We start from the raw sequence: 14,558 nt of genomic DNA, 5'->3' as shown, positions 1-14,558 counted from the left end.
AAGAGAATAAAAAAAAAAAATTCAAATGAAAAGCAATGCAAAATATTAATGTTATGGGTACACATTCCACATACCCTTTCTAGGAAAACAAACGAGAACTACAATAATCTGGTACGGCAGTTTTTTGCAAAGAAAAAAAAAAGACAAAAAAGAAGATGGATTTTTTGTTTTCATTTAATTTGATAGCTCGTGTAGAACATGAAAGATAATTAATCAAGAGTAGTTTCTTTTTTACAATCCCATTTTCTTCTTTTTTACTGGCGCTGATATGACCTTACATTTGTTGCTAGCGCCATGAAACCCTTCAAAACAAACAAATACCTTTCTCTTTCATGAAAAAATTATCGGTTTTTAGGAAATTTTAGCAATTTTTTTGCAAATTTTGTGCAAATTTTTCCTGTTTTTGGCTTGCAAAATTTAGGATTTTTTTTTGTGCAAAATACTAACGAAAGAGTAAAAATGGAAAGGCTCCGTATGGGAACAAAACAGACAATGGATGTTTCGGGTACAAACCCTTCGTCAGCACAACAGTACACAAATAAACGTGGAAAACAAATAATATATAGTGAAAAATATTTTTCACTATATTTTATTTGTTTTCCACGTTTATTTGTGTACTGTTGTGCTGACGAAGGGTTTCTACCCAAAACGTCCATTGTCTGTTTTGTTCCCATACGGAGCCTCTCCATTTTCACTCTTTTGTTAGTATTTTACGATCACCGGCTTCAGGCAGCCCCTTACTGTTTTCTATTTTTGTGTGCAAAATACCGCCATGTCAGAAAAACAACAACAGTAACTCACAGAACAACAAGCACCAATCAAACAAACAAGCTCATTTCGGTGTGCTTTCTTCATCATGTGCGGCTATGTGGTCTTGTGGTATGACACTCGCTTTCGGATCGGAAGGTCCTGGGTTCGAGCCTCGCGCTCGGCGCATAGTTGAGTCCTTGGAAAAGGCTCTTTACTCACATTCTCTCACTGTACTCAGGTGTAAAATGAGTACCTGGCCGTTAACAGCGTTGTCTTTGTCCGAAAAATTGTAATATCGCCTACAGGCGTCATGTCCCGTCCTACATGTTAAATGTTGCTGTTGACCAGGGACCCCTTGTAAAGCGCTTTGAGCACATTTAGTGGATATTGCGCTATATAAAAGCTCAATTAAAAAAATGAAAAAAAAAAAAAAATGAGAAGAAAATCAGAGGCAAAAAATACTTATTAAATATCACATGATAAACTCAACAATTATGAAGATGATGATGATGATGATGATGATGATGATGATGATGATGATGATGATGATGATGATGATGATAATATCAATAGTGATAATTAATACACAACAACAGCCATACCTTCATTAAATTGAGAGATTCTGTTGAGACACGAGTGAATTTTTTCTCGAGAGGTACAATGTCCCTGGACTCGGGCAATCGCATGCCGACAAAGAGGGGATTGCGCTGAAACACTTCTTTGTGACGTGGGGTGAGATTGCCTACAATGTATTTTAATAAATAAAAAAAATATGGAGACATATCCAGTAGTGACATTAGCATGAAAAATATGGAGACATATCCAGTAGTGACATTAGCATGAAAAATGGTGACATTGAGGATAATTAGTCATTCAAATTGCATCGTGTAGGTCGATTCCAATGTATTTAACAATGCAAAGAAACAGAGTGTGTGTGTGTGTGTGTGTGTGTAGTAGAGAGAGAGAGAGGGAGAGAGAGAGAGAGAGAGAGAGAGAGAGAGAGAGAGAGAGAGAGAGAAATAGAGAAAGAGAGAGAGAGAGAAATAGAGAGAGTGAAAGAGAGAGAGAGTGAAAGAGAGAGATAGAGAGAGTGAAAGAGAGAGGAGAGAGAGGAGGGAAAAGAGAGAGATAGATAGAAAGAGAGAGAGATAGATAGAAAGAGAGAGAGTGGGAGAGAGAGAAAAAAAGAGAAAATGAATGAGAGAGATAGAGAGAGAGAGAAAAAAGAGAGATGATAGAGGAAGAGAGAGAGAGAGAGAGAGAGAGAGAGAGAGAGAGAAAGAGAGAGAGAGAGAGACTGCTAGGGAAGAGAAAAGGAAAAGACAGAAGAAGTCAATTTAGAAAAAAAAAAAAGATTGTGCTGTCTCCAAAGATATATCAGGTGAAATATGAAACGAATCAAATCAAAATACAATTCTGGAGTGTAAATTAATTTGAAATGGCTACCCACCAAAACAACGGATGATGTGATAGAGCTGGTCAATGTCCGAGTCTCCAGGAAACAATGGCTCTCCTGTCAACATCTCGGACAACAAACATCCAACAGCCCAGATGTCAACAGCCCTGAAATACAGTGAATAAAACCATAACAGATGGAATTTGCAGTCAACAGTCCTGAAATACACTGAATAAAACCATAACAGATGAAATACGCTATCAACAGCCCTGAAATACAGTGAATAAAACCATAACAGATGGAATTCGCAGTCAACAGCCCTGAAATACAGTGAATAAAACCATAACAGATGGAATTCGCAGTCAACAGCCCTGAAATACAGTGAATAAAACCATAACAGATGGAATTCGCAGTCAACAGCCCTGAAATACAGTGAATAAAACCATAACAGATGGAATTCGCAGTCAACAGCCCTGAAATACAGTGAATAAAACCATAACAGATGGAATTCGCAGTCAACAGCCTGAAATACAGTGACTAAAACCATAACAGATGGAATTCGCAGTCAACAGCCCTGAAATACAGTGAATAAAACCATAACAGATGGAATTCGCAGTCAACAGCCCTGAAATACAGTGAATAAAACCATAACAGATGGAATTCGCAGTCAACAGCCCTGAAATACAGTGAATAAAACCATAACAGATGGAATTCGCAGTCAACAGCCCTGAAATACAGTGAATAAAACCATAACAGATGAAATACGCTATCAACAGCCCTGAAATACAGTGAATAAAACCATAACAGATGGAATTCGCAGTCAACAGCCCTGAAATACAGTGAATAAAACCATAACAGATGAAATACGCTATCAACAGCCCTGAAATACAGTGAATAAAACCATAACAGATGGAATATCGCAGTCAACAGCCCTGAAATACATGAATAAAACCATAACAGATGAAATACGCTATCAACAGCCCTGAAATACAGTGAATAAAACCATAACAGATGGAATTCGCAGACAAAAAACAATAAAGACATAAATACATTATGTGTTTATGTCTTTATTGTTTTTTGCAGTTGGCTGAAGAAAGGATTTGAGCCTGAAACGTTTCGTGTTTGGTATTTTGTTCTTTTTTTGAAGCTGTTTTATTTATTTTTGTTTATTACTTTTTACATCACATGTCATGTCTGTTGGCAACCAAGACTTTCTCATCTTTGAAAAACAAGGAACAAAATTATTTTTTTTTAAATAGCATAATTGAGATTTTGGATGTAAACTATTCCACACAAAGAGAAATAGACGTCTAGAGTTTGAGCCTCATATATTCACTCTTTGTTACTCGTTTTAGAATCAAAGTCTCACAACTTTATCTTACTTTAGTTTACTGATACAGTTGACAAAACTCACCTGCCATACTTGGTGTCTCCTACAAGAAGTTCTGGGGCTCGATACCAGCGAGTGGCGACATAGTCTGTATATGCTTCACCAGGCTGGGCCAGAGTACGAGCAAACCCAAAATCACAGATTTTCACGATGCCAGTTTTGCTGACCAAAATATTCTCTGGTTTGATATCTCTATGAATTATCTGGAAATTGATTGAGAACTTCAAATGACTGACAAATCAACATTACTACAGTGAATAGAATGAATTTTCAAAAAAATAAGTTTAAAAAATCTTTTATTCATCAAAATTTAACCCTGAATAAAAATTTAAAAGACTAATTGAATACAGTTGAGGATGGATATATTGACATTGTCGGGACTGCAGTAAAATCATGTCTTTTTATTTTTTCTTCCTCTTAAGTAACTGAATCAAAATACTTGATTTAGAAGCACTGCACTGAAACTGACGATTGGATTATTTCAGTATTTTCTTGAAATAAATCTGGAATACAAATTTCCCAATAGAATGATTAAGGAAATTCGATTTTTTTAAATTCTTAAAACTTATTCCAAAAAAAAAGATCCAAGATAAAGGTGTAAAAATGCTGTCAAGGGAGAAAAGAATTAACTTTAACCTACATGGTGTAGATGGCAAAATTCTGTTCCGTTAAGAACTTGCCACAAGATTTTACGACATGTATTTTCATCCAGACCATTTGGACACTTCTCTAACTCATCCAGCACTGTATGGTCAACGAATTCAAACACCAGATACAAACGTTTGCGTCGTCGGAAAGTCTCAATGAGATTCACCAGATTGTCATGTTGTAATTGCTGAAAAATAAAATCAGATGGTACATGGGGGTCCCAATAATTCAGTTGGTAGAGTACTCGCTTCACATCTAAAGAGAACAAGATCAATCCCGGGTGCAGTCAAGATTTTTTCCAGCAATAAATGGGTAGCTGGGTCTATTAGATCTGGTAGAAAGTACTTTGCGAAAGACTAGCGTCATATCCAAAGGGTAGCAAGTAATTGCTATGGCTGCGGCTATTCCGACTCGAGTCTGAATAGTCTCCCATGGCTATTTGGACTCCAATGCGCATGTGCAATCAACAGGTTATTTGGACCCAGTCTGAATCGTCTTCCATGGCAGTATAGTTTTGTTTTTAAATAATCTTCCATGGCAGTAGAGTTTTGTTTTTAAATAGTCTTCCATGGCAATAGAGTTTTGTTTTTAAATAGTCTTCCATGGCAGTAGAGTTTTGTTTCTTCCATGGCAGTATAGTTTTGTTTTTAAATAGTCTTCCATGGGCAGTAGAGTTTTGTTTTTAAATAGTCTTCCATGGCAGTATAGTTTTGTTTTTAAATAGTCTTCCATGGCAGTAGAGTTTTGTTTTTAAATAGTCTTCCATGGCAGTAGAGTTTTGTTTCTTCCATGGCAGTAGAGTTTTGTTTTTTAATAGTCTTCCATGGCAGTATAGTTTTGTTTCTTCCATGGCAGTATAGTTTTGTTTCTTCCATGGCAGTATAGTTTTGTTTTTAAATAGTCTTCCATGGCAGTATAGTTTTGTTTTTAAATAGTCTTCCATGGCAGTAGAGTTTTGTTTTAAATAGTCTTCCATGGCAGTATAGTTTTGTTTTTAAATAATCTTCCATGGCAGTATAGTTTTGTTTTTAAATAGTCTTCCATGGCAGTAGAGTTTTGTTTTTAATAGTCTTCCATGGCAGTAAGTTTTGTTTTTAAATAGTCTTCCATGGCAGTAAGTTTTGTTTTTAAATAGTCTTCCATGGCAGTATAGTTTTGTTTTTAAATAGTCTTCCATGGCTAAGTAATGAGTAAGTTTTGTTTTTAAATAGTCTTCCATGGCAGTATAGTTTTGTTTTATTCTTCCATGGCAGTATAGTTTTGTTTTTAAATAGTCTTCCATGGCAGTAGAGTTTTGTTTTTAAATAGTCTTCCATGGCAGTATAGTTTTGTTTTTAAATAGTCTTCCATGGCAGTATAGTTTGTTTTTCTTCCATGGCAGTATAGTTTTGTTTTTAAATAGTCTTCCATGGCAGTATAGTTTTGTTTTTAATAGTCTTCCATGGCAGTATTAGTTTTTTTTTTAAATAGTCTTCCATGGCAGTATGAGTTTTGTTTTTAAATAGTCTTCCATGGCAGTATAGTTTTGTTTTTAAATAGTCTTCCATGGCAGTAGAGTTTTGTTTTTAAATAGTCTTCCATGGCAGTATAGTTTTGTTTTTAAATAGTCTTCCATGGCAGTATAGTTTTGTTTTTAAATAGTCTTCCATGGCAGTATAGTTTTGTTTTTAAATAGTCTTCCATGGCAGTAAGTTTTGTTTTTAAATAGTCTTCCATGGCAGTATAGTTTTGTTTTTAAATAGTCTTCCATGGCAGTATAGTTTTTTTTAAATAGTCTTCCATGGCAGTATAGTTTTGTTTTTAAATAGTCTTCCATGGCAGTATAGTTTTGTTTTTAAATAGTCTTCCATGGCAGTATAGTTTTGTTTTTAAATAGTCTTCCATGGCAGTAGAGTTTTGTTTTTAAATAGTCTTCCATGGCAGTATAGTTTTGTTTTTAAATAGTCTTCCATGGCAGTAGAGTTTTGTTTTTAAATAGTCTTCCATGGCAGTATAGTTTTGTTTCTTCCATGGCAGTATAGTTTTGTTTTTAAATAGTCTTCCATGGCAGTATAGTTTTGTTTTTAAATAGTCTTCCATGGCAGTATAGTTTTGTTTCTTCCATGGCAGTATAGTTTTGTTTCTTCCATGGCAGTATAGTTTTGTTTCTTCCATGGCAGTATAGTTTTGTTTTTAAAAATATTTTTTTTAAATATTGATAATTGAATAGAATTGATGCAAATCAAAATAACAATTATAGTAACTTTATTTGATAAGAAAGACAAAAGCATTGATCAAAAGTAACAAAAGTCAGTTAAAGTAACTTTGGACTAAAGGAAAAGCTTTGTTAACAACACAATGCGATGTCCAAACAAAATCAGGACAATTTTTAAAAAAATTAACATATCCTTCTACAGTCTGAAGCAGGGGTTATGAGACTCATGAGTCATTTTGACACGAGTAAAACAGAATTTCTTCTGAACTTTTCATCTGTTTCTTTATCAGTTCTGCCCACTGCCACATTGTGTTAACTGCGCATGCACATTGAGTCCGAATAGCCACGGGAGACTATTCAGACTCGAGTACGAATTGCCACTTTGAACTGCTGTTGTCCGTTTCACGCTATAGAAACTTAAACCGAGATAAACTTAGGCTCCACGGGCCTTATGCCTCTGAAAGACTTTTTTTCACATCCTAGACTGCAGGGGACTGCAGTATTGACATGGATACTGACAAACCACAATAAATTATAATAGACAATGGCAGAAATTTCATTTTGATAAACAACAACAAAAAAAGAAAGAAAAAAAGAAGACAGAACAAAACCCAAACAACCTCTAGACGTACCTATATCTTTTTATGATAATTACGACTAGCACATTTATTATATCAAGGACGAAAGGCAAAAGAATACCTTACCTTCAACATTTTAATCTCTCTCATGGCAATCTTCTTTACCATCTTATCATCCTCTGATTCTAAAAACTTTTTGATTGCGACTAATTGACCAGTTTCCTTGTGGCGACATTTGAGAACCATGCCATAACTTCCCTCTCCCACAAGACCTAGGTTCTCATAGCGCTCCATCTTTGTATCAAAGGCACAAATAGAAGCAGGTGAATTACCCCCGCTTAATCAACAACGTAATTCAGACAGTCTCTTTTTTGAAAGGATGCGTGCTTTTTATTTCCCTAATTCAAATTCACGCATTGGTTGTGAATTCACAACTTGATTGGTAAAAAAATAAACTCCATGTCTTTTGGGTAACATAGTTAATTTTGAAAGCTACATGCTTGTAAAGTAACGTAAAACAAAGTCAAAAGAATGAAAAACTCTTGGAAAATGAACAAATATCAATAAGAAAAGTATGTGCAATCATAACACATCTCCAGCTTCCTCTTGTCTCCAGTGACAACAATAGTGTTTGACTTGCGCATTGACATCTTGCATTACTTATTTCCGTTTCTGGTTTAAAGTGAATAAAGACACTTTGAATAACTGCCAAATTCATATATCCGTGCGGGGGGGAAATCGAGTTTTATTCATTATAATTCCTCAAGAATTAAGTTTAACATATTATCACTTTTCCAAAGAATAAATTCAAGACTTCAAATTTCGATCAACATCAAATTGACAAGAAGGGTTAAACTGATAATGATATCAAGTAGGTTCCTATCAAGAAAGGATCTACAATAAGTGTAAGGAATCACATAACTCGTCTTCAACGGATATATTCAAGGGGCGTAAACCTCTGCGTCTGCTTTTCATCAAAACAGCTTTTCTGCCAAAAGTGAAATACCTACTGTGTAATGTTGATGGAGTTTATAAAAGTTTTCGCTTTTCATGTACATTGAAGAAACACAAACGAACATGATACCTTGGTATTTATTGAGACATTACATTGAAAACCATTCAAAGTTTTCAGCAGGTTGTGGAGTCCTTCTGGTTTCTAGTTTGTTCTTTTACAAGTAAGTTTGAGTTTGATAGAAGGCAGGGTTCAGGATTGAGATAGAGTTAGAGAGGTGAGCCAGTGGAACAGCCTTTTAGCCTACCGCCAAAAGCAGTTTAGATTTGAAGATGCGTTTGTTTTCAAAAAAAAAATAAACAAGACAAAAAAAACCATTTCGTACGAGAGCCTAGAGAGCTGTGCCGGTCGTACCAATCATTCGTTTGGACAGAAAAATTAAAAAAAAAACCTTAACGCTTACCGTCAAAAGTCAAAAGCAGTTTAGATTTGAAGATGCATTTGTTTTCTATCAAAAAACATTCGGTACTAGATAATCCTTGATGAATTTCATAAGTTGTGTTTGAAATTATATCGTAAAATTTTTCATGATTCATTCCTCGCGAAATCGTGGAGGCTTACGTCTGTTTACAAGGTGCCGTCGCAAAAACAAAAATCAAAGGTTTTTAAAAAAGTTTATTGAGAAAAAGATACGGAAAAAAGTGTCCCTAGATAGGTATGCAATTTGGTGCATAACAAGTGCAGTAAAAATTGGTGTGCAAAATTAGTTCGTAGCGGATGCGAGACTGTGTGTGTGTGTGTGTGTGTGAGAGAGAGAGAGAGAGTGTGTGTGTGTGTGTTTCTCTCTCTTTTTTTTTTTTCTGGGGAGTGCCTACGTACACGGTAACGGGGCATCTAGCCTCAGGATCTACGTACAATGGTTTACCGTTGCAACACAAGCAATGGATGGTCCTAAGTTGAAATAAAAAAAGAAATAGGGGTGGGGGAGAGCAAACCCAAACCCAGTAGCAATGCAAACTTTTAGAGGCGAAATTGGATCTCCGACCTAGTACCAGATCTTCCTGTTTTCACCAGAAGACAAGTAGCGGCAAAACGATTATCGTTATTTGAAGTCCGAGTTGTGATGCTTTGACTGCTCTCTTGGTGGAAACCCTGTATTCTCCATTAACAATAATAAAGATAAAAGGAAACTATTATCTGGAAACATAAAATCAGCTGCGAGCATCCTTGACATGCTTTACGTCAGCAAGCGACACGTCTCTCTTTCGTCTTCCTCCATGCCTCCTTCTTTCCATTCCTTATCCCTCCAATCTGACGGTAGTGGTAGTGGTGGTGATAGTGGTAGTGGTGGTGGTGGCGGCGGCAGTGGTGGTGATAGTGGTAGTGGTGGTGGCGGCGGCAGTGGTGGTGGTGGAGCAGGAGGAGGATGGGAATACAAAGCCCTTTTCCTTTTATTCAGTCAACCCTATTCCTTTCTATGATGTACAAGAAATAATACTTTTTTCTGCTCCAATGAAAATATCTACCCCCCACCATTCTAATTATTTGTAGCAGATGACAAATTTCTCAAAACCGTCACGTGACAGTGTAAAAACAACACAGGAAGTCCAGGATTGCTTATCCACGGCATTTCCTTTAAACTGTGTAAATGAAAATAAATCCTATATAACTATAACAGATGTATATGATATTCTATTTGAATGTACTTTGTGTTTGAATTGCTGAGTATCTTGTATTCATTTAGAGATCATAAAATGTCATTCATGAAACATAAATTTACATACAAGCATTTTGATTAGTTTAGATTTAAAGTCCCTAATAAACTATTTTGATTCCTCCATTTATTCTCATTCCCTCAGTTTTCTGCACATATTTCTGATAGTATGGGCCTTCATCGCTGGCATGACGCTGACCTACACGTTTGTCAGGTAATCCAGCACATTTCTACCATTCTCTCTTGTCTAGGGCGCCCCAATCGTTCATTTGGTCCAGCCCTCAATTTAGATTTGTTTTCTGGTTTTTTTATATCTCGATAGAGTTGGGGTTTGTTTTGTTTTTTCCAGACCTTTTATTTACACATTAGTAATTGGGTGCTGGATCTGTTAGATTTGATGGAAAGAACTTTGCCTTTTTGATTGTTTACCAATATAAAATCTTATGATGGCTTATGATGACTCTTTCAATCTGATGGTGCTCGACACTAGAAAATAGATAATCCTTCAGTACCATGAAAGTCAAATTTATTGAGTTTCTCTAACATGAAATGAAGTGAGTAGAAAAGTGCCCAAAAATAATAGAGAATTAAAATCTTTACGGTGAAGGGTGCTCGAGCCCCCTTTGCATGCCACAAAGTTTTTTAGAGACTGTCTTCTGGCACTTTTCTACTCACTTCATTTCTAGTTATTATCAACACAAGTGCCTGCTCCACTCACTTTTCTAGTTTCTCTGTACTGCCAAAAAAAAAAAAAAAAAATAAAAAAGCAAACTCCAGTTCATTTGGCCTTAAGGCTTTTTCAATCTTGTGGTGCTTAACATTAAAAAGTATTCTTTCAGCACAGCACTGTGAAGTCAAAGTTTAACCTAGTTTCTCCAAACCGCTGAATACCATTTAAAAAATCCAATGATCTTCCTTCTGACTGCTACTTTACTTGGAATGGTGATGACAGGGACAAGTAGCTATATATGAAAAATTGTTGAGATAAATCGTTTTGTAGGTCGTGACCTTTGTATTTAATGGGCTCCTGATTGCCCAGTTGGTAAAGCACTCTCTTTAAAATGAGCTTTATATAGCGCAATATCCACTAAATGTGCTCAAAGCGCTTTACAAGGGGTCCCTGGTCAACCGCAACATTTAACATGTAGGACGGGACATGACGCCTGTTAGGCGATATTACAATTTTTCGGACAAATACAAAGCTGTTAACAGCCAGGTGCACATTTTACACCTGAGTACGGTGAGAGAATGTGAGTAAAGAGCCTTTTCCAAGGACTCAACTATGCGCAGAGTGCGAGGCTCGAACCCAGGACCTTCCGATCCGAAATCAAGTGTCATACGACTAGACCACATAGCCGCACATAATCTCTTCACATGCAAAAGGGACCAAGATCGATCCCTGGTGAAGTCCAGATTTTTTTCTGAACCCCCAGTCCACCCAGCGGTGATTGGCTAACTGAGTCTGTTAGATCTTGTGGAGAGTACTCTGCTATAGACTAGTGTTTTATCCAAGCAATTACTATTGTCTATTTCACGCTATAGAATGTGGGATTAACTCTGAATCCATGGGCCTTGTGGTTCCTTGCAGCTATGAAGTCTTGTGGTATGAAACTCGCTTTCAGATTGGAAGGTCCTGGGTTCTAGCCTCGTTTGGCTCATAGATGAGTCTTTGGAAAAGACTCTTTACTCACATTCTCTCACCAAACTCAGATGTAAAATGAGTACCTGATCATCACAGTGTTGTCTTTGTCGAAAAAAAAAAATTGTAATATCACCTAAGAGGCGTCATGTCTCGTTCTACATGTTACATGTTGCTGTTGATCAGGGACCCTTTGTAAAGCGCTTTGAGCATGTTTAGTGGGTATTGCGCTATAAAAAAGAAGCTTGAGTTTTTTTGGGGTTTTTTTTTTCTATAGGAGTTTTTGTTTGTATTTTGACCTGTTAATAGTTGATCAGATTTCTATCATTGTTTGGACGATAGAGGGTTAATCTCACACGGAAATGAAGTCCGTTAAAGTTGAGAAAATCTAATAATCGTTGACAAACAAACAAAATGATGGATAACTATTGGATCCTAGGAAGTTTGGTGCATGAGTTTTGTCATGTTTTAAAAAAATAAAAAGTTTTCATCAAGATTGCAACAGGGAATGAAATCATTCTTAAACAATTTTTTTTTCTTTAATTGTTTTGTTTTTTTTTGGTTTTTTTTTGGTTTCAGTCCTAATTCCCTGTTACCAAATCTGTTGCCCATCAATGTCAGGAAATCAAAGGTAAGTAGATTCACGTCTCCATAACTCAAACACATCTATAGGATTCAATAGTCTGATGTCACGTCCGTCCAGCAACCAGCAGCTTGGTTCTAAAGAAAGAAAATCGTTTACTTTTTATTCTACATGCTGGCTAAAAGTTTTTCATATGTCATATGATCAGAATGTATAAAAGTCAAAACATGATTAGATTTATAATGTTTTTTTCATCTGGATACACTTTTATGCTTGTTGGAGAAATATTTCATAAGGGCGTCCGCCATTGTTCCGATAGTTTAAAACCAGTTACTACTACTATGCGTAATTACGAGAGAAGTGACGTCATGACTGTTGAAGCCTATTACTATCATAATTCTGGATTACAGAGACATCTGGATAGTGAATCAGTCCCTAAAGTGCCTCATGTAGTTGTAATCTCAGACCTGGGGAATCTAAGTTTATATCATTATTGTAAACAACAATAGGGTTAAGACTACTGGGTGGGGTCCCGACCTCCCAAGGTTGGCAGGGAGGTACTTGTTGTGTCTTCTGTCCCCTTGTATATGTTTTCCAATTGCTTTCTGTCCTTGTCTTGGAATGGGATTACTTAGTTTTGTCCTGACCCTCGCCGGACTCCTTGTCTGGGAGGGAAACAGACAGTCGAATGTATAGTTTTGAGTTTTTTGGGGTTTTTTTTTTTTAACATATGATTTGTAAACATTTGAGTGTATTCCTCCTAGTGGGATCTTGTGCTTGTGTCTGGACGAGACTTTTAGGTAATCTCAAACTAAGTACACTGATAGTGTGCACTTGGAATCTACATCTGTTCCCTATTTGTACCATTCCCCTTTGTCTTACTTTTTTCCTCAAGTACTTTTTATTGTACATCTAGAATGTTTTTTCCATCCAATTTTCTTCCTTTTTATTGGCGCTGATATGACCAAAATGTGTTACAAACGCCGTAAAACCCTTAAAAACAAACAAACAACAATAGGACTATATGCGCTTTCATCACTGGCTAATGTGTGGTTTAGTAGAATCTTTTTTTACTCACATATTATTTTCTTTATCTCTCACAAACTCCTGAATGTTTTGGATCGTCATTTCAGAATGATAATTTAAAGTTCTCTTTTCCATTGTGGTGGTGTCTTGACTCTTCTTCTCTTTGCTAACAAGGGTGACATGTTGAAGTTGTATAGAAATGGTGATAAATGTAATTTGATGAAGGCTAAGGCAGTGTTGATTGTAGATGAGTAATTGAGGCAATCCAAGCCCACCCAGCCACTACTTGATATTGATGACATTGGCAATAGCAAGGCTTTGATGGGCATTTGATCTCACCACACTTTGAAGCTCCTAAACCTTATAAGGGCTGTTGAAATGTAGGAGCATCAAATCGTGGTCAAATCAAATGCCCAATGACGTCAATATCAAGTAGTGGAGAAGGGTAGGGGGGGGGGGGGTAGGGGGGGGGGATTGGTGTCTATCGGGTTGTGTTAACTGACCAGTCACACATAATTGACGCCTTTTGATTGTTGCACACACTATGTGTTGCCAAGTTGATTTAGGAAACGGGCCTATCTGCCGACGACTGGACTGGATAGACAAATAAGTAACCTACCCAACCTTAATTTGATGTGGCAAAGCGTTTCATCATCAAGCTGGATTGAGTTCGATCGTTTGTCGATTGCATTGAACTAAAGTAGGTGGACAGATGGTATAAGTCATTATGAAGTTATATTATAGCCATATATCGTCAATATTGAAATGGCCTGTTCCCAAAATAAGTGTTCAGATCTGAAAACAAGAATTTCTGTATTACGGTGAACAAATAAAGAAGAAAAACTATGTCCCTAGGTGTCCTGTCTGGATAATGGAGACATCAGGATTGGGGAGTTCCTGATTAGAGAGACCTCTTCAGTCTTCAATGGCTTGTATTTACCAAAGGCCCCAGGGGCCCATAATTCCAAGCATTCAACCTTTGTTATGTCCGGTGTCAGATCAGAGTATTCCAGTCATTTATTGTTAGTGGGGATGAAGCTCTCTCTCTCTCTCTCTCTCTCTCTTTCATGTTTTTTTTCTTTCTCATGTTGTATATTTATATAATATAATTTTTGAAAAATGAACTGTGTTTCCCGATAATGATAATGCATAGACAATTTGTTTTACAGAATAATTTGGAAGAAGATGAATTAACGCTGATGAAAACGGTCTGTACTGTTTGTGGATTGAGGAAATGCCCCAGACACAGGTAAGTATTGTTATGTGTTTCATTCTCAATGAACTCAATTTCTATTTTTCCTTTTGACCTCAGCTAATTGATGACCACATTTCACTCTTCGTAAGTCATGCAAAGGTTAAAATGATCTAACAAATTCATCCTCTTTTCCACAGGTTTCATCAGTCAATTCCACCATGCCAAAATAATCTCTACTCTTTGATGAATAGCCTAATGATGATTCCAAATGATTTTCACAATATTTGGTTGCCGTATTTTATATTTCCTAATCCCGTTTTTACTTGATATTCTTTTTATATTTTATTCATGATGATTTTGGCTGTTTTGGTACATACTGTGTCTTCTATCCCCTTGTATCTGTTTTCAACATGCTTTCTGTCTTTGTCTTGGAATGAGATTACTTGGTTTTGTCCTGGCGCTGGCCGGAGTCCTGGCTGGGAGGGAAACAGTC

The 14,558-nt window shown here is 36.5% G+C and overlaps 2 protein-coding genes across 8 annotated transcripts in view; one reads left to right on the top strand and one right to left on the bottom strand.

Moving 5' to 3' along the window:
* Window positions 1-7,608, bottom strand: part of LOC144972226 (cyclin-dependent kinase-like 4) — a 34,751-nt gene extending 27,143 nt beyond the window's left edge. For all 5 annotated transcript variants that reach the window (XR_013645311.1, XM_078913260.1, XM_078913262.1 and 2 more), the window contains exons 1-5: window positions 7,083-7,608; window positions 4,177-4,371; window positions 3,561-3,739; window positions 2,201-2,313; window positions 1,353-1,492 (exon numbers count right to left, since the gene is read on the bottom strand). Coding sequence is in view for 4 of the 5 variants with exons in the window: in XM_078913260.1 (XP_078769386.1) it covers window positions 1,353-1,492; window positions 2,201-2,313; window positions 3,561-3,739; window positions 4,177-4,371; window positions 7,083-7,250 (795 nt within the window). In the remaining variant the exon portion in view is untranslated. The remainder of the gene's footprint in view (window positions 1-1,352; window positions 1,493-2,200; window positions 2,314-3,560; window positions 3,740-4,176; window positions 4,372-7,082) is intronic.
* A 263-nt stretch (window positions 7,609-7,871) lies between these two features.
* Window positions 7,872-14,558, top strand: part of LOC144972223 (sorting nexin-14-like) — an 80,278-nt gene continuing 73,591 nt past the window's right edge. For 2 of the 3 annotated variants that reach the window (XM_078913255.1, XM_078913254.1), the window contains exons 1-4: window positions 7,890-8,131; window positions 9,768-9,836; window positions 11,841-11,892; window positions 14,040-14,119. In XM_078913255.1, the coding sequence (XP_078769381.1) occupies window positions 8,007-8,131; window positions 9,768-9,836; window positions 11,841-11,892; window positions 14,040-14,119 (326 nt within the window). In that variant the 5' untranslated portion in view covers window positions 7,890-8,006. Of the gene's footprint in view, window positions 8,132-9,767; window positions 9,837-11,840; window positions 11,893-14,039; window positions 14,120-14,558 lie in introns of all 3 variants that reach the window. The other variant, XM_078913256.1, reaches the window with a different exon arrangement.

Source organism: Berghia stephanieae, chromosome 5 (assembly GCF_034508935.2).
Source record: "Berghia stephanieae isolate SIO BIC M18660-M18661 chromosome 5, UCSD_Bste_1.3, whole genome shotgun sequence".
Taxonomy (NCBI): domain Eukaryota; kingdom Metazoa; phylum Mollusca; class Gastropoda; order Nudibranchia; family Aeolidiidae; genus Berghia; species Berghia stephanieae.
This window is presented reverse-complemented; position numbering and strand designations above follow the sequence as displayed.